The sequence below is a fragment of the Coregonus lavaretus genome (assembly GCF_964263955.1).
Source record: "Coregonus lavaretus genome assembly, contig: HAP1_SCAFFOLD_2545, whole genome shotgun sequence".
Lineage (NCBI taxonomy): Eukaryota > Metazoa > Chordata > Actinopteri > Salmoniformes > Salmonidae > Coregonus > Coregonus lavaretus.
In genome coordinates, this window is record NW_028163865.1 from 1 (window position 1) to 27846 (window position 27846).

The 27846-nt window shown below is 44.3% G+C and overlaps 1 protein-coding gene and 1 long non-coding RNA gene across 2 annotated transcripts; one reads left to right on the top strand and one right to left on the bottom strand.

Moving 5' to 3' along the window:
* Nucleotides 1-1519: 1519 nt before the first annotated feature.
* LOC311117701 lies at nt 1520-4818 on the top strand. Its single transcript, XR_014611703.1, has 2 exons — nt 1520-4167; nt 4228-4818. It is a non-coding gene; the product is annotated as an uncharacterized lncRNA (long non-coding RNA).
* A 231-nt stretch (nt 4819-5049) lies between these two features.
* LOC311117699 (galectin-4-like) lies at nt 5050-27620 on the bottom strand (the record flags this gene model as incomplete). The annotated part of the gene is made up of 10 exons (XM_084192626.1): nt 5050-5196; nt 5552-5717; nt 8826-8914; nt 10636-10677; nt 12297-12326; nt 13229-13342; nt 21622-21826; nt 23914-24002; nt 25973-26707; nt 27579-27620. 10 exons carry the CDS (start codon nt 27618-27620, stop codon nt 5050-5052), a joined length of 1659 nt encoding a protein of 552 aa, XP_084048752.1.
* Between the last annotated feature and the right edge of the window lie 226 nt (nt 27621-27846).

Below are 27846 nucleotides of genomic sequence, written 5' to 3' on the forward strand. Positions count from 1 at the left end.
CCAGTACCCCCTCAGACAGACCAGACAGTAGAGACCAGTACCCCTCAGACAGACCAGACAGTAAAGACCAGTACCCCCTCAGACAGACCAGACAGTAAAGACCAGTACCCCCTCAGACAGACCAGACAGTAAAGACCAGTACCCCCTCAGACAGACCAGACAGTAAAGACCAGTACCCCCTCAGACAGACCAGACAGTAAAGACCAGTACCCCCTCAGACAGACCAGACAGTAAAGACCAGTACCCCCTCAGACAGACCAGACAGTAAAGACCAGTACCCCCTCAGACAGACCAGACAGTAAAGACCAGTACCCCCTCAGACAGACCAGACAGTAAAGACCAGTACCCCCTCAGACAGACCAGACAGTAAAGACCAGTACCCCTCAGACAGACCAGACAGTAAAGACCAGTACCCCCTCAGACAGACCAGACAGTAAAGACCAGTACCCCCTCAGACAGACCAGACAGTAGAGACCAGTACCCCCTCAGACAGACCAGACAGTAGAGACCAGTACCCCCTCAGACAGACCAGACAGTAAAGACCAGTACCCCTCAGACAGACCACCATTAGCACACATTAGGCAAGTCCTTGTCCACCCAAACTGCATGCAGGACAATCAGAGACAAATCTAAACCCAATTGAACGTATGTCAACCACAGAGCTATGTATTCCTGACTGCCAGAGACAGTTCTATCATAATGAACTGATCTACACAGGACCAGCTAATACCCTGCCAAATAGTGATCTACACAGTACCAGCTAATACCCTGCCATATAGTGATCTACATAGTACCAGCTAAGACCCTGCCATATAGTGATCTACACAGTACCAACTAATACCCTCCCTGCCATATAGTGATCTACATAGTACCAGCTAATACCCTGCCATATAGTGATCTACACAGTACCAGCTAATACCCTGCCTGCCATATAGTGATCTACACAGTACCAGCTAATACCCTGCCTGCCATATAGTGATCTACACAGTACCAACTAATACCCTCCCTGCCATATAGTGATCTACAGAGTACCAACTAATACCCTCCCTGCCATATAGTGATCTACAGAGTACCAGCTAATACCCTCCCTGCCATATAGTGATCTACAGAGTACCAACTAATACCCTCCCTGCCATATAGTGATCTACAGAGTACCAACTAATACCCTCCCTGCCATATAGTGATCTACAGAGTACCAACTAATACCCTCCCTGCCATATAGTGATCTACAGAGTACCAACTAATACCCTCCCTGCCATATAGTGATCTACAGAGTACCAACTAATACCCTCCCTGCCATATAGTGATCTACAGAGTACCAACTAATACCCTCCCTGCCATATAGTGATCTACAGAGTACCAACTAATACCCTCCCTGCCATATAGTGATCTACAGAGTACCAGCTAATACCCTCCCTGCCATATAGTGATCTACAGAGTACCAACTAATACCCTCCCTGCCATATAGTGATCTACAGAGTACCAACTAATACCCTCCCTGCCATATAGTGATCTACAGAGTACCAACTAATACCCTCCCTGCCATATAGTGATCTACAGAGTACCAACTAATACCACGCCTGCCATATAGTATACAGTGTCAACTCAGGAGCTATAATACTGGAAATGTCCAGCTAACTGAAGCAACCGTCCAGAAAGCATTGGAGCAGAGGACAAATCATAGATTATATGGAACTAATACAATAAACGGCCCTGCCGGTGGGATAGAGGCCATGATAATGGATAGAGGCCATGATAATGAATAGAGGCCATGATAATGAATAGAGGCCATGATAATGAATAGAGGACATGATAATGAATAGAGGCCATGATAATGAATAGAGGACATGATAATGAACGGCCCTGCCGGTGGGATAGAGGCCATGATAATGAACGGCCCTGCCGGTGGGATAGAGGCCATGATAATGAATAGTGAATGGATTTACGTAACACAATGGGTGGGAGACAGAAGAGACTAACCTATGTCTAACTATAATGGAGTCATGTGACCTACCTTGGTCCTCTAACCATTATCAACAGGATAAGACTGTCCATCTTGAATGGATGGATCTCAACACAGACTCTCACCCTGTCTCAACCTGTCGCACCCTGTCTCACCCTGTCTCACTCTGTCTTACCCTGTCTCAATCTGTCTCACCCTGTCTCACCCTGTCTCACCCAGTTCCACCCTGTCTCAATCTCTCACCCTGTCTCACCCTGTCTCATCCAGTTCCACCATGTCTCAATCTCTCACCCTGTCTCACCCTGTCTCAATCTGTCTCACCCTGTCTCACCCTGTCTCAATCTGTCTCAATCTATCTCACCCTGTCTCACCCTGTCTTACCCTGTCTCAATCTGTCTCACCCAGTCTCACCCTGTCTCACCCTGTCTTACCCTGTCTAATCCTGTGTTACCCTGTCTCACCGTGTCACCCTGTCTCAATCTGTCTCACCCTGTCTTACCCTGTCTCACCCAGTCTTACCCTGTCTCACCCTGTCTCACCCAGTCTCACCCTGTCTTACCCTGTCTCAATCTGTCTTATCCTGTCTCACCCTGTCTCACCATGTGTCTTACCCTGTCTCAATCTGTCTCACCCTGTCTCACCCAGTCTCACCCTGTCTTACCCTGTCTCAATCTGTCTCACCCTGTCTCACCCAGTTTCACCATGTGTCTTAACCTGTCTCAATCTGTCTCACCCTGTCTCACCCAGTCTCACCCTGTCTTACCCTGTCTCAATCTGTCTCACCCTGTCTCACCATGTGTCTTACCCAGTCTCAATCTGTCCACCCTGTCTCACCCAGTTTCACCATGTGTCTTACCCTGTCTCAATCTGTCTCACCCTGTCTCACCCTGTCTCACCCAGTCTCACCCAGTCTCACCCTGTCTCACCCTGTCTCACCCTGTCTCACCCTGTCTCAATCTGTCTCACCCTGTCTCACCCAGTCTCACCCTGTCTCGGCCTGTTGTGTTTTATGTTGTGAGTGGAAGAGAAAGGGAAAAGCAACAGGTCAGCAGGTCAGCAGGTCAACAGGTCAGCAGGTCAACAGGTCAGCAGGTCAGCAGGTCAACAGGTCAGCAGGTCAACAGGTCAGCAGGTCAACAGGTCAGCAGGTCAGCAGGTCAACAGATCAGCAGGTCAACTGAAGCTGCTGTCAAGCATACATAACATTGAGGTCATTGTTTGCTAAATTAAAGCAATGGAATAGCTATTGATAGTTCAATTCTGAAAGCAAACCAAATTCCAATTCCACATTTTTCTCATTGAAAAGCATGGAATTGGAATGTTAGTGTACTTCCTATATTGACTGGAATTTAAATGGAATTGACCCCAACCCTGATTGATAAGTTCACGTAGGACCAGTAAGATATAGGATGTAACCTTATGTTGGTTTAACCCATAGCTACCGGAGGATCACTATGGCTACCTGATAGTCACTATGGCTACCGGAGGATCACTATGGCTACCTGATAGTCACTATGGCTACCGGAGGATCACTATGGCTACCTGATAGTCACTATGGCTACCTGAGGGTCACACCACACTCGATCCTTCTCAACGTAGTTGTGGCTCAAAGCACAGTGTTGCTGTTACACCATTTTGTTTATACGTGTGTATTCGATTTTGTTTTATGTATAAGACCTTTGCACTAATATTAACGTGTCCTTTTATATCATTATTGTCTTTTGGTTTTTTATGTATTTTTAGGCTTATTATCTTTTTTTGTTTTAATGTAATTTCCATGTATTCTTGGGGCTCTATTCAATCCGCATTGTGGAAGTATCAGTTTTTAGCGGAGACCGCATTCACAGTAAACGATGCATATGTCGGCTCGTTTTGGAAATGACCTTTCAATTTCTAATCGCGGAATCTTTCCAGATTAAATAGAGCCCTTGGTGGGCCTTGATGGGCCTTGGTGGGCCTTGGTGGGCCTGTTGAGAGCCTGCGATGAAACCTGTACGTCAGTAACCGTTTTCAAATTGTGTTCATATCAACCTTATCAATGCAACGGTCTGCATGGACCACAAAGCACGACGTCAGACGGATTTATCATAGTAGGATGAATATTTTCTAGCATTTTATCAACATGTTGTTCAGCGCCAGTAAAAGACTCGATGTACATGATCCTACACCAGCTTTGGTACTTTACATTCTAACTCAATGCACAGGTAGACAGCTGGTACAGTAGTCTGTATTAGGTAGACAGCTGGTACAGTAGTCTGTATTAGGTAGACAGCTGGTACAGTAGTCTGTATTAGAATGAAAACATTTGAATAATGTTTTCCCATCCATGTATTCTTTATTCCAATGTGCTGTTCAGTACACCACAACACAGATACATTAGGCTCAGTTATACATACGGTGATGTCATTTTCCCACAACAATGTTATGAATGAGTTAAACTTATTTTTCACCATGTGAATTTGTAAATACTTTTTTTACAACTAACCAAAATTGGAATTGGAAAATATTAAGACAAAAGAAAAGTGGACTTTGTAACTACGATATATAGCGATATTCCCCCAAGGTATGATATGGAACATCCCCTTTCCTGATATACAGAGTCTTAGAATACAATACAGTCATAACTTTACAATGTGCCTTCATTCCAGAGAGCCAGTATTCTGTGATCTGATTGGTTTCCATTTAATCTAATTGGTTTAAATGTTGCTCATTGGTTTCCATGTATCTGATTGGGAGGTGAAGAATGTGATGACAGTCACATATTATTGTCACTTCTGTGGTTTTTAAAACAGATTTTTATACTTATTTTGTATGAAATAAATGTGTACAGTGCATTCCTTACACCACTGTGTGGATCCTGTCTGCCTGTTGCAGTACATGAAATAAGGAGTAACAGATGGCTTTGGTATTTATTTTATTAACATAGTTTGATTACTTTGATTCTCTCTCTTAGGATCTAATTAACATCTAATAATGGTCTGATTACAGAAGCACAATGTTGAATCATGGTGTGTGTAGTATTGTGTGTGTGTGTGTAGTATTGTGTGTGTGTGTGTGTGTGTGTGTAGTATTGTGTGTGTGTTGGCTCAGAAGTGTACGTATGAGATCTGCACGTCTCCCTCCAGCTCCAGGGTGTCTATCTCACTGAAATTCTGGAAGCGGTGGGAGAAGTCACAGAAGTGCTGCCCGTTCACAAACACCTTGAACCGCTGGTTCCCACAACGGATAGACATCTGAGAGGCAGAGAGAGAGAGGCAGAGAGAGAGAGAGGCAGAGAGAGAGAGAGAGACAGAGAGAGAGACAGAGAGAGAGAGAGAGCGACAGAGAGAGAGAGAGAGACAGAGAGAGAGAAATAATCATAAAAACAGAGCCCATAGAGACTTGATGAGGAATGAGTGTGATGACAAACAGAAAGGACACTTATCTGACTTTGAACTTGTATTTGATATATGTCCACAGACATGGTCTGCATCCGAAATGGCACCCTACTCCATACATCGTGCACCCCATAGGCCCTAGTCAAAAGTAGTTCACTGTATAGGGAATAGGGTAACATTTTGGACACAGACCTGTTCCTTGTGTACTCACGTCAAAGTACTGTCCCTCCTGGAAGGGGTTGATGCTGATCTCTCTCTCCTCCGTCTCCCAGCTCCCACCAATCAAACTGTTTCTCACCACCTCTCCCTCCTGTAGACGAGGGTTGATGTGGAACACTATGTCCCGCGAGCCGCCCACCATAAAGTTTATAGAGAACCTGCAACACGCAGAACCCCACCACAAAGTTATTAATGTTGAACCTGCAACACACAGGAGGGGAGAGTGGGGTAAGTTGAGCCACCCTTGTTTCTGGCAAACCATACACAAAATGTATCATGTGACCAAATATTTAGGAAGATGTGATCATTTCATGGAGTCTGAAGGAAGAAACCACATGGGAAAAGCGGTAAGCAAGTTGGGTCCCAACAGTCAAATGAATGTGTGTTAGAGGTTTCATGGTGGTTGTATCTAAACCAAAGTAGATCGTTTTAAGATAGTTTTATACATCCGTTGGGGTCTCTATAAGCTACAATAGGAGGTCCTAAACCTAGCATGAAAGTAGCTGTGTGGGCTAATAAAGTCAAAATGTTTGCCTTGGGGTAAGTTGAGCCAATGGCCACCGTACCCCAATACAAATTATGATTACATTTAGTCAGTTGTATGCATAATGCGGTCGATTCCGACTCGAGTTAAGTCCACGTAAATGGAAAAGTATTTCAATTTCTATGCACTTTTCTCTCTATGCGTATTTTGACCTTGAATTTAAGCATCAGAACAGCATGCTATTCACCCGCTATTCGTTTGGGGCTGGAGATCGAATAAATGAAGGTGTGGCGGAGGTGTGTCTACAGACACACCATATTCTGACCTAATTCCCTCATAATTCACCACCTTCACGTGAGGAAACCATGAATAACGTCTAGTTCCAAGACTGGTTCCAAGTTGAAAAAACATCTACTTTATTTTTTCAGATAAAAATAACATAATTCTCCACTCTTCGTACTGTAATTTACAACTTGATAACAGCTATTTATAAGAGCTAGGTAAATCTATTTGGATAAGGGAATTGTAAACATACTGTAAATTACACTTGTTTTAGATCTATTTTATAATCGCTGGAGACAAATGTGAAACCAGTCATATGTCAGCAAACTGAAGCATATCAACTGCGTCCCCCACAATAAAATGTATGAAATGCGTTGCCGTAATGCAGAATTTAAATCGTACAGCCTTTTAACTTGCAGCGATGGGCTTGAATGTCTTAAGTTAGAGATATCTGTTTTTTTTGCATGGGCTGCGTCTCAATCCACCGCATCCGCCGATGTCGGCCTTCCTCATCTGCGGTGGAAGGTGACCAAGCTACAGCGGTGTTTGTCAGACCATGAAACGTCCAGAAAATCAGTCTTCTCACAAAAACGTCTGTAGCGTACGAACGGTTTGGCTTATTCCTTATGATTTATTAAGAGACTAGTTGATGACAAGGACAAGTCTCTGAATGTCCTTGAGTGGCCCAGCCAGAGCCCGAACTTGAACCCGATCTAACATCTCTAGAGAGACCTGAAAATAGCTGTGCAGCAACGCTCCCCATCCAACCTGACAGAGCTTGAGAGGATCTGCAGAGAAGAATGGGAGAAACTCCTCAAATACAGGTGTGCCAAGCTTGTAGCGTCAAACCCCAGAAGATTCGAGGCTGTAATCGCTGCCAAAGGTACTTCAACCAAGTACTGAGTAAAGGGTCTGAATACTAATGCAAATGTCATATTTCCGTTTTTTATTTGTAATACATTAGCAAAAATGTCTAAAAACCGTTTTTTGCTTTGTCATTATGGGGTATTGTGTGTAGATTTGTGAAGGAAAAAAACTATTTAATCCATTTTAGAATAAGGCTGTAATGTAACAAAATGTGGAAAGAGTCAAGGGGTCTGTTTTGCCATTTATGAATGTGTTCTATGCATTTCTATGAGCTATAGTAGTAAAGGCCAAATTCAATATGTTATCAAATCATTTTTTTTTTTATACCTACAAATTCAAAATCAAATAGCTAAATGATCCATGGTATGAACATCTTAAAACAATTCCATATGTTAGCTTAGTAGAAACACACCCCCAAAGTCTTCGACTTTTAGAGGTTTATCATAGGCTACCCCGACTTTCTCTGTTTCCTATTTCTATCATGTTAAATATTAGCCACTATCAGTATCGACCGTCAATAGGCCTAATAACAACACATATTACACGGACAATTTACTGTTAGTTCCCTTCAGTTGTTATAGTCTACATTGTCATTACATTTCATTGTTTCGTTTACCTTCATTTGCTTCCTCTGTAAACGCCGTCACGGCCGTGGTGCTGAGGATCATTAGTAACAGTTGATAATATATATATTTTAAAGACATGTCGGCTAATTAAATCATTGTGGAGCGGAGTGCAGACCAAGCCCTAACAGTTTGAACCCGACGCATGGCGCAATGCTTGTGAATACAGTGAAATACATTGAAAAGGAAGCCTGTACAGAAGAAAAATATTCCAAAACATGCATCCTGTTTGCAATAAGGCACTAAAGTAACACTGCAAAAAATGTGGCAAAGAAATTAACTTTTTGTGCTGAATACAAAGCGTTATGTTTGGGGCAAATCCAACACAACACATCACTAAGTATCACTCTTCATATTTTCAAGCATAGTGGTGGCTGCATCGTGTTATGGGTATGCTTGTCATCGGCAAGGACTAGGGAGCTTTTTTTTTTAATATAAAAAAGAAACTGAATAGAGCTAAGCAAAGGCAAAATCCTAGAGGAAAACTTGGTTAATTCTGCTATCCAACAGACACAGCAGGACAATTACCAAAAACTCAAGGCCAAATATACACTAGAGTTGCTTACCAAGGTGATGTTGAATGTTCCTGAGTGGCATAGTTACAGTTTGGGTTAGGGGTTAGGGGTTAGGGGTTAGGGGTTAGCATACTACAGACCTGTTAGCTCCTAGAGGCACCATGCCTCTGATGGGTTAGGGGTTAGGGGTTAGGGGATAGGGGATAGGGGTTAGGGGTTAGGGGATAAGGGGATAGGGGTTAGGGGTTAGGGGTTAGCGTACTACAGACCTGTTAGCTCCTAGAGGCACCATGCCTCTGATGGGTTAGGGGTTAGGGGTTAGGGGATAGGGGTTAGGGGATAGGGGTTAGGGGTTAGGGGATAGGGGTTAGGGGTTAGGGGTTAGGGGTTAGGGGATAGGGGATAGGGGTTAGGGGATAGGGGTTAGGGGATAGGGGTTAGGGGATAGGGGTTAGGGGTTAGGGGATAGAGGATAGGGGTTAGCGTACTACAGACCTGTTAGCTCCTAGAGGCACCATGCCTCTGATGACGATGGTCTTCTTAGGACACATCCCTCCTGGAATCATGAGGGAGTACGGGACAGGCTGAGACACACAGGACAGGAGTCAGTTCACTGACAGAATGTAGTGTATACTGTATATACAGTGGGGAGAACAAGTATTTGATACACTGCCGATTTTGCAGGTTTTCCTACTTACAAAGCAGGTAGAGGTCTGTAATTCTTATCATAGGTATACTTCAACTGTGTGAGATGGAATCTAAAACAAAAATCCAGAAAATCACATTGTATGATTTTTAAGTAAGTAATTTGCATTTTATTGCATGACATAAGTATTTGATACATCAGAAAAGCAGAACTTAATATTTGGTACAGAAACCTTTGATTGCAATTACAGAGATCATACGTTTCCTGTAGGTCTTGACCAGGTTTGCACACACTGCAGCAGGGATTTTGGCCCACTCCTCCATACAGACCTTCTCCAGATCCTTCAGGTTTCGGGGCTGTCACTGGGCAATACGGACTTTCAGCTCCCTCCAAAGATTTTCTATTGGGTTCAGGTCTGGAGACTGGCTAGGCCACTCCAGGACCTTGAGATGCTTCTTACGGAGCCACTCCTTAGTTGCCCTGGCTGTGTGTTTCAGGTCGTTGTCATGCTGGAAGACCCAGCCACGACCCATCTTCAATGCTCTTACTGTGGGAAGGAGGTTGTTGGCCAAGATCTCGCGATACATGGCCCCATCCATCCTCCCCTCAATACGGTGCAGTCGTCCTGTCCCCTTTGCAGAAAAGCATCCCCAAAGAATGGTGTTTCCACCTCCATGCTTCACGGTTGGGATGGTGTTCTTGGGGTTGTACTCATCCTTCTTCTTCCTCCAAACACGGCGAGTGGAGTTTAGACCAAAAAGCTCTATTTTTGTCTCATCAGACCACATGACCATCTCCCATTCCTCCTCTAGATCATTCAAATGGTCATTGGCAAACTTCAGACGAGCCTGGACATGCGCTGGCTTGAGCAGGGGGATATTGCGTGCGCTGCAGGATTTTAATCCATGACGGCATAGTGTGTTACTAATTGTTTTTTTTTAGACTGTGGTCCCAGCTCTCTTCAGGTCATTGACCAGGTCCTGCCGTGTAGTTCTGGGCTGATCCCTCACCTTCCTCATGATCATTGTTGCCCCACAAGGTGAGATCTTGCATGGAGCCCCAGACCGAGTGTGATTGACCGTCATCTTGAACTTCTTCCATTTTCTGATAATTGTGCCAACAGTTGTTGCCTTCTCACCAAGCTGCTTGCCTATTGTCCTGTAGCCCGTCCCAGCCTTGTGCAGGTCTACAATTTTATCCCTGATGTCCTTACACAGCTCTCTGGTCTTGGCCATTGTGGAGAGGTTGGAGTCTGTTTGATTGAGTGTGTGGACAGGTGTCTTTTATACAGGTAACGAGTTCAAACAGGTGCAGTTAATACAGGTAATGAGTGGAGAACAGGAGGGCTTCTTAAAGAAAAAGGAACAGGTCTGTGAGAGCCGGAATTCTTACTGGTTGGTAGGTGATCAAATACTTATGTCATGCAATAAAATGCAAAGTAATTATTTAAAAATCATACAATGTGATTTTCTGGATTTTTGTTTTAGATTTCGTCTCTCACAGTTGAAGTGTATCTAAGATAAAAAAATTACAGACCTCTACATGCTTTGTAAGTAGGAAAACCTGCAAAATCGGCAGTGTATCAAATACTTGTTCTCCCCACTGTATGTATACTTAGGACAAAACAAATCCATCCTGACTCACAGAGATGTTACTTACAGGGTTGTATATTGGCTGTCCATCCATGACCGGCAGGTTTGACTGTGGGTGAGACAGAGTGAAGTGTTAGAGAACAGAACAGGGGCAGCAGTAGTAGTGACCCCATACCACCCTGTGGGTATCCTCCACCCTGTGGGTATCCTCCACCCTGTGGGTATCCTCATGCCACCACCCTGTGGGTATCCTCATGCCACCACCCTGTGGGTATCCCCCACCCTGTGGGTATCCTCCACCCTGTGGGTATCCCCCACCCTGTGGGTATCCTCCACCCTGTGGGTATCCTCCACCCTGTGGGTATCCCCCACCCTGTGGGTATCCTCCACCCTGTGGGTATCCACCACCCTGTGGGTATCCACCACCCTGTGGGTATCCTCCACCCTGTGGGTATCCTCATGCCACCACCCTGTGGGTATCCTCATGCCACCACCCTGTGGGTATCCTCATGCCACCACCCTGTGGGTATCCTCCGCCCTGTGGGTATCCTCCACCCTGTGGGTATCCTCCACCCTGTGGGTATCCTCCACCCTGTGGGTATCCTCCACCCTGTGGGTATCCTCATGCCTCCACCCTGTGGGTATCCTCATGCCTCCACCCTGTGGGTATCCTCCACCCTGTGGGTATCCACCACCCTGTGGGTATCCACCACCCTGTGGGTATCCTCCACCCTGTGGGTATCCTCCACCCTGTGGGTATCCTCATGCCACCACCCTGTGGGTATCCTCATGCCACCACCCTGTGGGTATCCTCCACCCTGTGGGTATCCTCCACCCTGTGGGTATCCTCCACCCTGTGGGTATCCTCATGCCTCCACCCTGTGGGTATCCTCATGCCACCACCCTGTGGGTATCCTCATGCCACCACCCTGTGGGTATCCTCCACCCTGTGGGTATCCTCCACCCTGTGGGTATCCTCCACCCTGTGGGTATCCTCATGCCTCCACCCTGTGGGTATCCTCATGCCACCACCCTGTGGGTATCCTCCACCCTGTGGGTATCCCCCACCCTGTGGGTATCCTCCACCCTGTGGGTATCCTCATGCCACCACCCTGTGGGTATCCTCCACCCTGTGGGTATCCTCCACCCTGTGGGTATCCACCACCCTGTGGGTATCCTCCACCCTGTGGGTATCCTCCACCCTGTGGGTATCCTCCACCCTGTGGGTATCCACCACCCTGTGGGTATCCTCCACCCTGTGGGTATCCACCACCCTGTGGGTATCCTCATGCCACCACCCTGTGGGTATCCTCATGCCACCACCCTGTGGGTATCCTCATGCCACCTGGGTATCCAGCTTGATACAACAAGATATCACAACCCTCTGATTCAGGTATTTTATTTATTTATTTATTGTGAAGCATATAGCCTATCAACATTTATACATTAAAAAAAAAAAGTCATTTAGCAGACGCTCTTATCCAGAGCGACTTACAGTTAGTGAGTGCATAATTTTTTTTTTCTTCATAACGAACCCACAACCCTGGCGTTGCAAGCGCCATGCTCTACCAACTGAGCTACACGGGACCAACGTGCTGGGGACCTGGTCAAATGTCTAACATTGCCATCTAAATGTAAGGATCCCCCTGTCTGATAAGCATTGACAGGAGGGAACACAAATCCATTTAATGGCATTTGTTGAAACAGACACACCAACTACCAACTTACCCCGATTTCATCGCCAGCAGGATATCCTCCCTGTTGATGGTGGGAAACACACCAAATGTTATCCAGAGTTTATGACACACTAAGACACACATTCATGAGTATATATCTCTATGTACAGTTACGCCACAATTCATGAATTCCACCTTTTTTAATTTCCTCCTGTCTCATCCCATGTTTTCGTTGCAACTGCCACCCGAAGCTTTGAACCAAAGAATTAACATACAAATGACAGACGATAAAGCAATTATCTTCCCTGTAGGATTTGGGAAGGGTACGCTGACACTAGATTTGTGGGCAACAGAAGGAAACTTCTACCCTGAAGTGTGTTAACATACTGCTCCCTCCCCCTATTCCCTCCCCTAGCCCAAAGCCCCTATCCCCTACCCCAGCCCTATGCCCCAGCCCCATGCCCCAGCCCCATGCCCCATCCCCTACCCCAGCCCTATGCCCCAGCCCCATGCCCCAGCCCCAGCCCCCTGCCCTATCCCCTACCCCAGCCCCCTGCACCAGCCCCTATCCCCTACCCCCTGCCCGTGCTCCCTACCCCCCTGCTCCTGCTCCCTACCACCCTACTCCTACCCCTACCCCCCTGCCCCCTGCCCCCTTGCTCCCTACCCCACTACCCCTACCTCCCTGCCCCTGCCCCCTACCCTTACCCCCCTACCCCTGCCCCCCTACCCTTACCCCTCGACCCCTGCCCCCCTGCCTCTGCTCCCTACCCCCCTACCCCCCCTGCCCCCACCACCCTACCCACCCTGCCCCCCTGCCCCTGCCCCCCTGCCCCTGCTCCCTACCCCTACCCCCCTGCCCCCCTGCCCCCACCCCCCTACCCCCCCTGCCCCCGACCCCTGCCCCCTGCCCCTGCTCCCTACCCCCGTGCAAAAGCCCCTTGTCCCTACCACCCTACTCCTACCCCCCTGCCCCAGTCTCACCCCGATGACGGTGATGGTCTGGATGGAAACGTCGCCGCCTATCTGCAGGGCATTGACACTCTCAACTGGAATACGGTAGTTGAACACATGAAGGTCTTGCCCGTTCACGGTTACCTATGACAGAAAAACACATCAGCTCATGTGACCATACACAACTATGGTCTAACCCTGACCTAATTCATCAGGGACCCCTTATGTGATAGCAAATTCATCAGGGACCCCTTTTGTGATAGCAAATTCATCAGGGACCCCTTTTGTGATAGCAAATTCATCAGGGACCCCTTATGTGATAGCAAATTCATCAGGGACCCCTTCCAAATCAGAACACAACTTAAGTGAGATAAAAATAGCATACAAGGAGTTTTACTATGACTTTGGCAGTGCATGGCCGAACGAACAAAGTCTCGGGCCCTAGGAAATAAAATTATAAAGGCCAGCCTATTGGCATCGGAGAGAATATTTTGCAGTTCAAGCTAATTTCCTGCAATCCTACATATTTTGTCATGGGGTAGAGAGAAGTATTGAGTTTAAAAATGTATAATTGGTGGAATACTGTGGATACCAATATCCCTCAGAGCCTCCCAGACCCATGTTGCCCAGGGTTAAGAACAAAAATTGTAGATGAATAATGTTAGATTGTATTGTATTACACCCTGTAAACTTATTTCACGGATCCCTTGGCCAAAATGGGTTTAATCTGTTATTAGTTTTATTCATTAAAAACATCAAATAAATAAAAAATCTTTATATTTTGAGATCTGGCCGCTGACCCCCCGCTGACCCCTGTCATAGAGGATAGAACAGCAAATGTAAACCAAACATTATTTTGGCCTCAATTCAATCAAATGCATTATGGTGTTTACTGCAGTAAATTGTTGACCATGCATGGTCAAATAAAATCTAACAGTATCGATCTCTATATACAAACCCCCCTATATAACTATATATTACACAACCCCCCCATATAACTACCGTATTTTCCACACTATAAGGCGCACCGGATTATAAGGCGCACCTTCAATGAATGGCCTATTTTAGAACTGTTTTCATATATAGGGCGCACCGGATTATAAGGCGCATAGAATAGAAGATACTGAAGTCAAACGTTTGACTGGGGTTGCGTTATGCATCCACTAGATGGAGCTGTGCTAAAGGGAATGTCAACAAAACAGTCAGATAAAGTCAAATTTTATTAAGCGTTCTGACAACTCCGTTCACTCCCATGGTAACGTTGTTCAAACGTTAATGTGCATATTAATAATATCTCCCAGCCTTGCTCACTCTTCTCCCAAACGTGGAGGGGAACTTTTCCCTGATTCAGTAAACACGTAGTAAAAGAAACAGTCTGATACCACTAAATCAAACGTTAGTGCATAACTCAACATTGTTCAGTTACGTATAACACGTAAAGCTTTCCCCGTCCACGAATCCCTCGAATTCTTCTTCTTCAGTGTCCGAATTGAACGGAAACTCCTGTTTAGTCTTCTTTACTTGGCGCAGGTCATCTTCTTGCTTCCTCCACTTCCATACCATTGATTCATTAATGTTGAATTCTCTCGCTGCTGCTCTATTCCCATATTCTACTGCGTGACCGACAGCCTTGAGCTTGAACTCTGCGTCGTAAGCGTGTCTCTTGAAAGGTGCCATTTTGGGGTCTTTATACACACACACAAGTGGTGTGGGACTGTGAGTAAGCACAGTACCGGTGTTTACTGACTACGGTAGCCGTAATGCTGCAAGCGGTGCGGCTTTGTAGTTTACCAGTCGTACTGAAACATTTCATTATTATTAAATTGTTTTTATTGGTTTTTCATGCTGAAACATTTTGACAGAGCGCCTTGAGCGCCATGTACAACCAGTATGGATCAACCAATTAACCAATTGATCCATATATAAAGCGCTCCGGATTATAAGGCGCACTGTCATTTTTTGAGAAAATTAAAGGCTTTTAAGTGCGCCTTATAGTGCGGAAAATACGGTATATATTACACAACCCCCCTATATACAGTGGGGAGAACAAGTATTTGATACACTGCCGATTTTGCAGGTTTTCCTACTTACAAAGCATGTAGAGGTCTGTAATTTTTATCATAGGTACACTTCAACTGTGAGAGAAGGAATCTAAAACAAAAATCCAGAAAATCACATTGTATGATTTTTAAGTAATTAATTAGCATTTTATTGCATGACATAAGTATTTGATCACCTACCAACCAGTAAGAATTCCGGCTCTCACAGACCTGTTAGTTTTTCTTTAAGAAGCCCTCCTGTTCTCCACTCATTACCTGTATTAACTGCACCTGTTTGAACTCGTTACCTGTATAAAAGACACATGTCCACACACTCAATCAAACAGACTCCAACCTCTCCGCAATGGCCAAGACCAGAGCGCTGTGTAAGGACATCAGGGTAAAAATTGTAGACCTGCACAAGGCTGGGATGGGCTACAGGACAATAGGCAAGCAGCTTGGTGAGAAGGCAACAACTGTTGGCGCAATTATTAGAAAATGGAAGAAGTTCAAGATGACGGTCAATCACCCTCGGTCTGGGGCTCCATGCAAGATCTCACCTCGTGGGGCATCAATGACCATGAGGAAGGTGAGGGATCAGCCCAGAACTACACGGCAGGACCTGGTCAATGACCTGAAGAGAGCTGGGACCACAGTCTCAAAGAAAACCATTAGTAACACACTACGCCGTCATGGATTAAAATGCTGCAGCGCACGCAAGGTCCCCCTGCTCAAGCCAGCGCATGTCCAGGCCCGTCTGAAGTTTGCCAATGACCATCTGGATGATCCAGAGGAGGAATGGGAGAAGGTCATGTGGTCTGATGAGACAAAAATATATATTTTTGGTCTAAACTCCACTCGCCGTGTTTGGAGGAAGAAGAAAGATGAGTACAACCCCAAGAACACCATCCCAACCGTAAAGCATGGAGGTGGAAAAATCATTCTTTGGGGATGCTTTTCTGCAAAGGGGACAGGACGACTGCACCGTATTGAGGGGAGGATGGAAGGGGCCATGTATCGCGAGATCTTGGCCAACAACCTCCTTCCCTCAGTAAGAGCATTGAAGATGGGTCATGGCTGGGTCTTCCAGCATGACAACGACCCGAAACACACAGCCAGGGCAACTAAGGAGTGGCTCCGTAAGAAGCATCTCAAGGTCCTGGAGTGGCCTAGCCAGTCTCCAGACCTGAACCCAATAGAAAATCTTTGGAGGGAGCTGAAAGTCCGTATTGCCCAGCGACAGCCCCGAAACCTGAAGGATCTGGAGAAGGTCTGTATGGAGGAGTGGGCCAAAATCCCTGTGCAAACCTGGTCAAGACCTAGAGGAAAAGTATGATCTCTGTAATTGCAAACAAAGGTTTCTGTACCAAATATTAAGTTCTGCTTTTCTGATGTATCAAATACTTATGTCATGCAATAAAATGCAAATTACTTACTTAAAAATCATACAATGTGATTTTCAGGATTTTTGTTTTAGATTCCGTCTCTCACAGTTGAAGTGTACCTATGATAAAAATTACAGACCTCTACATTCTTTGTAAGTAGGAAAACCTGCAAAATCGGCAGTGTATCAAATACTTGTTCTCCCCACTGTATATACCTATATCTACATGTATATTTATACATTGTTAATCATGGTCAAATAATATATCTTGGATGTACGACTATGACCGTCTACATATCTCTATATATTGATTTACCTGAACTGACTCTTCACACCTCAGCATACAGTCATCCACACACACATCAAACTGTTGCTACCAGACTCTACAGACGTACAGTCATGCAACGTAGAAAATAGTTTTTTAAAAAATAAGAAAAACCCTTGAATGTGTAGGTGTGTCCAAACTTTGGACTGGTAGTGTATACAGTTGAAGTTGGAAATGTACATACACATAGGTTGGAGTCATTAAAACTTGTTTTAAGAGAGAGAGGGAGGGAGCAGACAGATGTTGCTCCACACTGCCACGCGTTGGTCAGACAACAATGTCCTCCGTCCCCAGGCATGTTAACGTGGTATATAGACGATTGTGGCTGTAATTCTGAAACTAGCTGGCTGGAACTGTACCCGGGGCTATTCTTCAGAGGTAAACAAGAGTGTAGCAGCACTAACCCCACCTCACACACACACACACACACACACATAAACATACACACACACACACACACACACACACACACACACATACCTTCCCTATACCCCTCGCTCTCCATACTTATTATCTCTCCCTCAGTTCCTCTCGTTTTACGCTCAGTGTTTTTCTCTCTCCTCTTTGTCACTGCGAGTTGAGACATGATGTGAGAGAGATGAAGGGGAACAACAACAGGGACAATATCAGGATGTGCGTTGCGTGTCTTTGTGTAATACGACTCTGTATTTACTGGTAACAAACACCCACCCACACACACACACACACACACACATACAGTTGAAGTCGGAAGTTTACAAACACGTAGGTTGGAGTCATTCAAACTTGTTTTTCAACCACTCCACAAATGTCTTGTTAACAAACTATAGTTTTGGCAAGTCGGTTAGGACATCTACTTCGTGTATGACACAAGTAATTTTTCCAATAATTGTTTACAGACAGATTATTTCACTTATAATTCACTGTATCACAATTCCAGTGGGTCAGAAGTTGACTGTGCCTTTAAACAGCTTGGAAAATTCCAGTAAATTATGTCATGGAAGCTTCTGATAGGCTAATTCACATAATTTGAGTCAATCGGAGGTGTACCTGTGGATGTATTTCAAGGCCTACCTTCAAACTCAGTGCCTCTTTGCTTGACATCATGGGAAAATCAAAAGAAATCAGCCAAGACCTCAGAAAATAAATTGTAGACCTCCACAAGTCTGGTTCATCCTTGGGAGCAATTTTCAAACGCCTGAAGGTACCACGTTCACAAATACATCCACAGGTACACCTCCAATTGACTCAAATTATGTCAATTAGCCTATCAGAAGCTTCTAAAGCCATGACATCATTTTCTGGAATCTTCCAAGCTGTTTAAAGGCACAGTCAACTTAGTGTATGTAAAATTCTGATCCACTGGAATTGTGATACAGTGAATTATAAGTGAAATAATCTGTCTGTAAACAATTGTTGGAAAGATTACTTGTGTCATGCACAAAGTAGATGTCCTAACCGACTTGCCAAAACTATAGTTTGTTAACAAGAAATGTGTGGAGTGGTTGAAAAACAAGTTTTAATGACTCCACCCTAAGTGTATGTAAACTTCCGACTTCAACTGTATATACTTTACTTGTTAATGATCTTGTCAATGCTTTAGACACTAAAATGAAATGTACTGCTTTGTTTGCGGACTTGTCAAAAGATTGATACTGTTGATCGTGTTATTTTATTGAATAAAGTTGTCCTCAACAGGCCTGAGCTCTGACACCTGTTCATAGTTTCATGATTATCTTAGTGACAGAACTCAGGCCATCGTGATGGATGGGGTTAAGTCTGAATTTATACCCTCAGGGGTTGATTTTGGGACCTGTTCTCTTCACTATTTATACAAACACCATTGGTCAGTCTGTTATTTTTTAAATTTATTAATCTATATGCAGATGATACCGTTATGTATGCTATTGCCTCGACTGTTGATCTGTCAAAACTACAGTCAGGTTTTATAGCTTTTAGAGGAGTTCCTTGCTGATTTAAAACTTGTGCTTCATACGGGCAAAACAAAATACATGTTGTTTTTAAACTCTCGTAAGATTGTTTCAGATGAACTACATGTTCACTCGTTTCCGCATATTAATACTAAGGTTTAAAAAAAAAAACATATAGATGATCTGGTTAAGAAGCTAAGATTTAAAGTAGTTTTTTTTCTACAGAATCAGATCGTGCCTTTCTCTAAGCAGCAGGAAGGAAATTATTCAGTCAACCTTTTTATCTGTTCTTGATTATGTTGATAGTATTTATCAAAGTGCAGCTGCTATTATATAGTGTTGAATGTGTATTTTATATTGTGTTGTTATGGATGCATTCGGTCTCAATGTCTTCCCTGTCAAAATAAAGGTTAAATAAATACAAATGAAAAAGTATCTATATCAATACAGTTTATATCTATACAGTATCAATAACTGTACCTATACAGTATCTATCTCTATAAAATATCTATGTCTATACAGTAACTATCTCTATACATATACAGTATCTATATAGTATCTATATCCATATCTATACAGTATCTATATATATAGTATCAATATCTATACAGTATTTATATCTGTACGGTATCAATATCTATACAATATCTATATATATATATATATATATATATATATATATATATATATATATATATATATATATATATATATATACAGTATGAATATCTATAAAGTATCTATATCTATACAGTATCTATATCTATATGTATATATATATAAATATAATCTATATACAGTATCTATATCTATACAGTATCTATATATACATTATCTATAACTATATCTATACAGAATCTATATACTGTATATCATCTCTATAGAGTATCTATATCTATACAGTATCTATAACTATATCTATACAGAATCTATAAAGTATATATATCTACAGTGCCTACGTTACAGCCTTATTCTAAAATTGATTAAATAAAACAATTTCCTCAGCAATCACACACAATACCCCATAATGACAAAGCGAAAACAAGTTTTTAGAAATACCTTATTTACATAAGTATTCAGAGCCTTTGCTATGAGACTCAAAATTGAGCTTAGGTGCATCCTGTTTCCATTGATCATCCTTGAGATGTTTCTACAACTTCATTGGAGTCCACCTGTGGTAAATTCAATTGATTGGACATGATTTGGAAAGGCACACACCTGTCTATATAAGGTCCCACAGTTGACAGTGCATGTCAGAGCAAAAACCAAGCCATGAGGTCGAAGGAATTGTCCGTAGTGCTCAGAGACAGGATTGTGTCGAGCCACAAATCTGGGGAAGGGTACCAAAACATTTCTGCAGCATTGAAGGTCCCCAAGAACACAGTGGCCTCCATCATTCTTAAATGGAAGAAGTTTGGAACCACCAAGACACTTCCTAGAGCTGGCCGCCCGGCCAAACGGAGCAATCGGGGGAGAAGGGCCTTGGTCAGGGAGGTGACCAATAACCCGATGGTCACTCTGACAGAGCTCCAGAGTTCCTCTGTGGAGATGGGAGAACCTTCCAGAAGGACAACCATCTCTGCAGCACTCCACCAATCAGGCCTGTATGGTAGAGGGGCCAGACAGAAGCCAGTCCTCAGTAAAAGGCACCTCACAGCCCACTTGGAGTTTGCCAAAGGGCACCTAAAGACTCGCAGACCATGAGAAACAAGATTATCTGGTCTGATGAAACCAAGATTGAACTCTTTGGCCTGAATGCCAAGCGTCACATCTGGAGGAAACCTAGCACCATCCCTACGGTGAAGCATGGTGGTGGCTGCATCATGCTGTTGGGATGTTTTTCAGTGGCAGGGACTGGGAGACTAATCAGGATCGAGGCGAAGATGAACAGAGCAAAGTACAGAGAGATCCTTGATGAAAACCTGCTCCAGAGCGCTCAGGACCTCAGACTAGAGTGAAGGTTCAACTTCCAACATGACAACGACCCTAAGCACACAGCCAAGACAACGCAGGAGTGGCTTCGGGACAAGTCTCTTAATGTCCTTGAGTGGCCCTGCCAGAGCCCGGACTTGAACCCGATCTAAAATCTCTGGAGAGACCTGAAAATAGCTGTGCAGCGACGCCCCATCCAACCTGACAGAGCTTGAGAGGATCTGCAGAGAAGAATGGGAGAAACTCCCCAAATACAGGTGTGCCAAGCTTGTAGCGTCATACCCAAGACAACCTGAGGCTGTAATCGCAAAAAAAGTACTGAGTAAAGGGACTGAATACTTATGTAAATGTTATATTTACGTTTTTTTTTAAAATATATAAATTAGCAAACGTTTCTAAAAAAACAGTTTTTGCTTTGTTATTATAGGGTATTGTGTGGATTGATGAGGGAAAAAAACTATTTAATCAATTTTAGAATAAGGTCTGAATACTTTCCGAAGGCACTGAAAACCTTTGAATGAGTAGGTGTTCTAAAACTTTTGACTGGTACTGTATATCTACACAGCATCTATATCTATCTCTATACAGTATCTATATCTATACATTATTTATATCTATATCCATACACAATCTATATCTATCTCTATACAGTATATATCTCTATACAGTATCTATATCTCTATACAGTATCTATATCTATCTCTATACAGTATCTATATCTATACAGAATCTATAGCTACATCTATATCTATACAGTATCTTTATCTATATCCATACAGTATCTATATCTATACAGTATCTATATCTATATCTATATAGTATCTATATCTGACCTGGTAACCCTCCTGTTTGATGATGATGACCATCTCGAAGGCGTCTCCCTTGCTAAAAGGCATGTTGTGGATCTCCTCCTCTGAACCCCATTCCCCTTCCTGGCAGCTGTTGAACACCACCTTGTCCCAGCTGTCGAAGCGAGGGCTGAAGTGAAAGCCGACATCACTGCCCTCAGATTCTCCACACTGCAGATTAATGTGGAAGCTAGAGGGGGTGTTGGAGAGGACATAGAATGAACAGAGCGGACACAAGTAACACCGGTAGCGTCTGGAGTTGTTTCTTACCATTTGAGCTGACCAGACCAAACTCCAGAGCCCTAGTTATGTAAGGGATAAACGGCAACGCTCTGTTCATTACTTCGGACGACGCTGGGCCAATTGTGCACCGCCCTATGAGACTCACGGTCACAGCCGATTGTGACACAGCCTGGGATCGAACACGGGTCGGTAGTGACGCCTCAAGCCCTGCGATGCAGTGCCTTAGACCGCTGCGCCACTCGGTCTGTAGTGACGCCTCAAGCCCTGCGATGCAGTGCCTTAGACCGCTGCGCCACTCGGTCTGTAGTGACGCCTCAAGCCCTGCGATGCAGTGCCTTAGACCGCTGCGCCACTCGGGAGGCCCTAGAATGCTACTTCTATGAGGTGTCTCGTATATGTGTCCCAGAGACAGCAAACTGTCAGGTATTTCTGGTTTTATACAATGGGGGTAGTTTGGAATTCCATGATAATGTCACGATCGTCATAATGATTGGACCAAGGCGCAGCGTGATATGCGTACATCTTTTTAATAGTGTACTGGCAACACGATACAAAATACAAAACAACCAAACGAAACGTGAAGTCCTCGGTTAACAACACAAACCAACACGGAACAAGATCCCACAAAACACAAGTGCACAACAGGCTGCCTAAGTATGGTTCCCAATCAGAGACAACAAGCAACAGCTGATTCACGTTGCCTCTGATTGAGAACCACCCCGGCCAACATAGAAACACATAACCTAGAACAGAACATAGAAAACGAAACATAGACACTACACAAAGAAACTAACACCCTGGCTTGACATACAAGAGTCCCCAGAGCCAGGGCGTGACAGGTAATTAAGTGATAATGCCAGAGAAGCCGGTGTTTGGAGGATATGTGTGTTGTTAGGCCCGAAACGAAGAAAAACTGTGCCAACATATCCTCCAAACACCAGCTTCGAGGGCATTTTCCCCTTTATACAGCGGGTTACCAACATATTAAAATAATTGACGTTATTTTGATGAATTTATTTATACTATTTCATCATTCCACGAGATATAGTCCCGACACAAATCTAGGGTTGCTACCCAAGCTGGCTGGTCGTTCGATCTACCGGTTCGATTGCCAGAGACGTGACCCAGTTGTTAAGTCTTTTCATTCTAAATCTATGGACACGACCCAGTCGTTCGTTCTAAATGTACCGTTGCCATACTGGCTGGCAACGTTCTTATCCCTTGTCTGCTAGCTAGCCAACTTTGGTTAACACAGTCACTTCAAACAGCCAGAATAACAGCAAAGTAGCTGCATTTGCGTTTGTTTAAGATGTTTTCTAGTGATTTTGGGGGGATAATAACATCCATAACAATGAGCTAGTGACATGCGATTTCGCCTGGCATACAACATTTGCTCTCTCGCCAAGCCCCTGTTCAACTACACAGCTAACACAATCACTTCAAACTGAAGATGGAATGACAGCAAACTAGCTGCATTTCGTATTTTTCCTTTGACATTTCTTTGTATATAGCCATACAAATTATGCTGATTCATGATTTCGACTGGCTGAGAAAAGCTGCCAGCCCGTCTGTCTCGTCCCGACTCCTGACACGTTCATTACCATAGGATAGCTGGAGTTCGAATTGCTATATACATTTTTTTTTGCAAACGTCGGAGAGACACACAGCAATGTTGTTACAAATCTCCGCTGTTGAAAACTAAATGTCTAAAAGAAATGATAATGTCTAGATGCTTTTTACAGTGTAGATCTAGTATATAAATTGCCTGGTTGGGCTGATGAGACAGTGGATTGGGCAGTCAGATGGAACAGAGTAAATAGGCATTTTAACATAATAGATTTAGCCGGTGGTAACTTGTGGAATAGACACCGGCTGGAATCCGGTTTTAACCAATCAGCATCCAGGATTAGACCCACCTGTTGTATAAATATGTGTGTATAAATGTGTAAACAAAATTCCCTTGTTGTCGCCCTTCAAACGTTACAATCTGATATGTGTAACATTCTTCCAATCCTCAGAGGCTGTGAGTCTCACCTGGTGATCTCGTGGGGGATGACTCCCTGGATGTAAATAGACATCCCTGATCTCAGCCCGCCGTAGATCGGCCCCACATAGGGGATACACTGCACACAACACACAGTGATAACAATTCAACAACTATACACAAGTATAGATGCAAGGCAGTCTGGGAAATAGTAAACGTTAAACAACTATACACAAGTATAGATGCAAGGCAGTCTGGGAAATAGTAAACGTTAAACAACTATACACAAGTATAGATGCAAGGCAGTCTGGGAAATAGTAAACGTTAAACAACTATACACAAGTATAGATGCAAGGCAGTCTGGGAAATAGTAAACGTTAAACAACTATACACAAGTATAGATGCAAGGCAGTCTGGGAAGTAAAAACAACTATACACAAGTAGAGATGCAGTCTGGGAACTTTTCCTGTTAAATGTAATGTCAAAATGTTGATATCTGCCTAAATAGAATCTGCCCAAAAGTAATTATTTATCATGAGAGGGCCATAAACAATAACTAGTAATGCTTATACTGGCAGAAAGATTATAATCTCACCTTTCTGATAAAAATTGTTATAAATGAAATTGTTGAGGTGTAGTCACTTTTGAGGACACAAGCTCAAGTACACAGTACAAATATGATAAAAATGTAACCTAGCAGAGCTGGTTAGGCTGTTTTCATGTTATCCAGAGTGTTGGTGACTGTAACTGTGCTGCTGGCAACAATTTAATTACGCTTTTTTACCAACGTTTACTGAAACCAGCCATATTCAACGGGTGTTGAGCATTCGTAAATTCATTAGTTAATATTCTGCGCTCTGGCACACTCAGTCGAGAGTGTTCTGAAATCAGAGTAGATAGCCAGAACAAAATTACGAACGCACCCTCAATTAACAATGTCCATTGAGAACGCACAGCGACTATACCACTTAGCTAAGCTAAGAATGACGTGAATAATCAAGTCAATAAACGTTGGGGAGTTAGTTAGATAGCATATAGTTAAAATACTGACAAGTGCTATGTATTAGTAGCCAACTAACGTTAAGTAGCTACCTAACATACCGGTACACATACTGCTGTAATGATATGCTATGCGGTTCATAAGGATAGCGTAGCTAACAAATTGTCAGCCAACATAATGTGTAATGTAGTTTATTTGAAAAGTCATTACTTTATTACATTGCTCAACATTTTCTTAACATTTGTCATAATTAGATTAAGCAATACATTTGTATCCGCTCTCGTCGGACTTCAGCTGAATATTTTCCGCCATTTTCTTCAAATCTGAAAATATTGTGAAGCTACGCCCATTTTCTGAAAAATTGGATTATGGGCCCTAAAAGCACCGGAAACAATATCCACTGCTTGTAAACTCCGTATTTTGGCGAATGTAGTACGACATCCGGGAACTTTTGGCATACTAACTATATCCATACTATGACCAATAAGCATATTACATACTCAATTTACGTCACAAATAGTACATTTAGTGCGGCTAGTATGAGTATTAGAACACAGCTAAGGTGTCCTTGGATGAATGTCAACAAGATGCATAACCAACATTGTTATGTACATTCTTGGGCTAGCCCACACCCTTCTGAACATCGTACAGGGCTGTAGCCTGGCCTCCTGAACTCATTAGGAACTGGCCTTTCATCTCATATAGATATCCATCTATGACAAACAGAAAGTGTTTTTTGTTTAAAATCTATGAATTATTTTAGATTACTTTGATAAAGTGGGGCTATAAATTGATCGCTGAATATGCTAGAGCAACGAAACCACTCTCTCCTGCTGCACTAGGATCGAAGGATCAAAGATGGTGGATTTTAAATGAAGATAGTTGACTCAGGCCGTCCATTGACTTTGTGGGCGTTCTCTCTCGCGCATGAGCATGCTTTTCTGCATAAACTCACGGTTCCACCATAATTTCTGGCATGCTCACGCCAGAGAGGGAACAGCTGGCTCTGGTCTACTTATTGTCCGCTCCCCGCTCGCCCCGCACTGACCAGAAACAATGAGCCAGTGAGATGTCTCGCTCCGGGGCACCGGTGGGGGCAATAAATAGACCAGGGAGCCGGATGTCTCGCTCTGGGGCACCGGCGAGGGCAATAAATAGACCAGGGAGCCAGATGTCTCGCTCTGGGGCACCGGCGAGGGCAATAAATAGACCAGGGAGCCGGATGTCTCGCTCCGGGGCACCGGTGGGGGCAATAAATAGACCAGGGAGCCGGATGTCTCGCTCCGGGGCACCGGTGGGGGCAATAAATAGACCAGGGAGCCGGATGTCTCGCTCCGGGGCACCGGTGGGGGCAATAAATAGACCAGGGAGCCGGATGTCTCGCTCCGGGGCACCGGTGGGGGCAATAAATAGACCAGGGAGCCGGATGTCTCGCTCCGGGGCACCGGTGGGGGCAATAAATAGACCAGGGAGCCGGATGTCTCGCTCCGGGGCACCGGTGGGGGCAATAAATAGACCAGGGAGCCGGATGTCTCGCTCCGGGGCACCGGCGAGGGCAATAAATAGACCAGGGAGCCGGATGTCTCGCTCCGGGGCACCGGTGGGGGCAATAAATAGACCAGGGAGCCGGATGTCTCGCTCTGGGGCACCGGCGAGGGCAATAAATAGACCAGGGAGCCGGATGTCTCGCTCCGGGGCACCGGTGGGGGCAATAAATAGACCAGGGAGCCGGATGTCTCGCTCTGGGGCACCGGCGAGGGCAATAAATAGACCAGGGAGCCGGATGTCTCACTCTGGGGCACCGGCGAGGGCAATAAATAGACCAGGGAGCCGGATGTCTCGCTCTGGGGCACCGGCGAGGGCAATAAATAGACCAGGGAGCCGGATGTCTCGCTTCCTCTTCCATCTCTGTTATGATCACGGCAGATAAACTGGATATAATTATGAGATGCTTATGTCTCTGCCGTAACAATGGGATTCGTTGTCCACAGAGCGGAACGGCGGGCTGTCAAGCTCCCGATTGGTGGATACATCTCGCTATTTGAATACGTTTTTTGAGCGATGTTGACGTCAACCGCATGTATTCAATGGAGAGTGAGATTCTATGCTGGCCTCATGAATATGCATACACGTCTCGAATTCCACAGATTGATTTATAAGCGCAAATGTTGGTTGGAACCTGTACCAGAACCGCTACAGAACCGAGTTGATATTGTAGTGTCTGAAGAATTATGACTTTGCTAACGTTTTCAAGTGGAACCTGAGAGGATGTTTATTCAGTTTTAGAGGGAGCAGTTTTAGAGGGACACCCCATAGAACAGAAGAAGTCTGTTGTGTGGGGACAGGGGATTGGTCTGTAGGGGAACACCCATATCAGATTACATAGAATATATACCACAGTTAGGACAGAGGAGAAGCAGAATAATCATATTAGAGATGGGGCGATTATTCTCCGGGTATCTGCAGGTATCTGTAAATCGACGCTGTAACCCTTTGTTATGAATAAACCTTATGATGAAAATACAGCGTCAGCGGTTCTCCTTGGTCATCACAGCATAATTAGCAACGTTTACTCGACACAACAATATCCAAGAGGGTACGTAGAGTAAAAGTTTGAAGTAAAGTAAATGAAGAGTGGTAGATGAAGATAATATCTATAATATCTATATTATCTATAATATCTATATACACTAGGCAAGGAGAAATGCTACTCACAGGGTTGTAGACGGGCTGGTAGCCAGGTGGAGCAACGAACATGATGGCTGTCACTCAGAGATCCACAGACAGACAGACAGAGAAACGGGTGGACGGAGAGATGGAGGAGAGGAGAGTCAGAGAGAACACGAAACCGTCGCTGCTGACGGCTAGTCTTATAGGGACAGAGGACCATGGGAGGGGAGGCGCTCGTTAGAGGGGCTGGTTAAACGGGTTAGACAGGGTTAGAGACAGAGCTGGGAGTGGAGTTTGGAGTGTGACTGTTTGA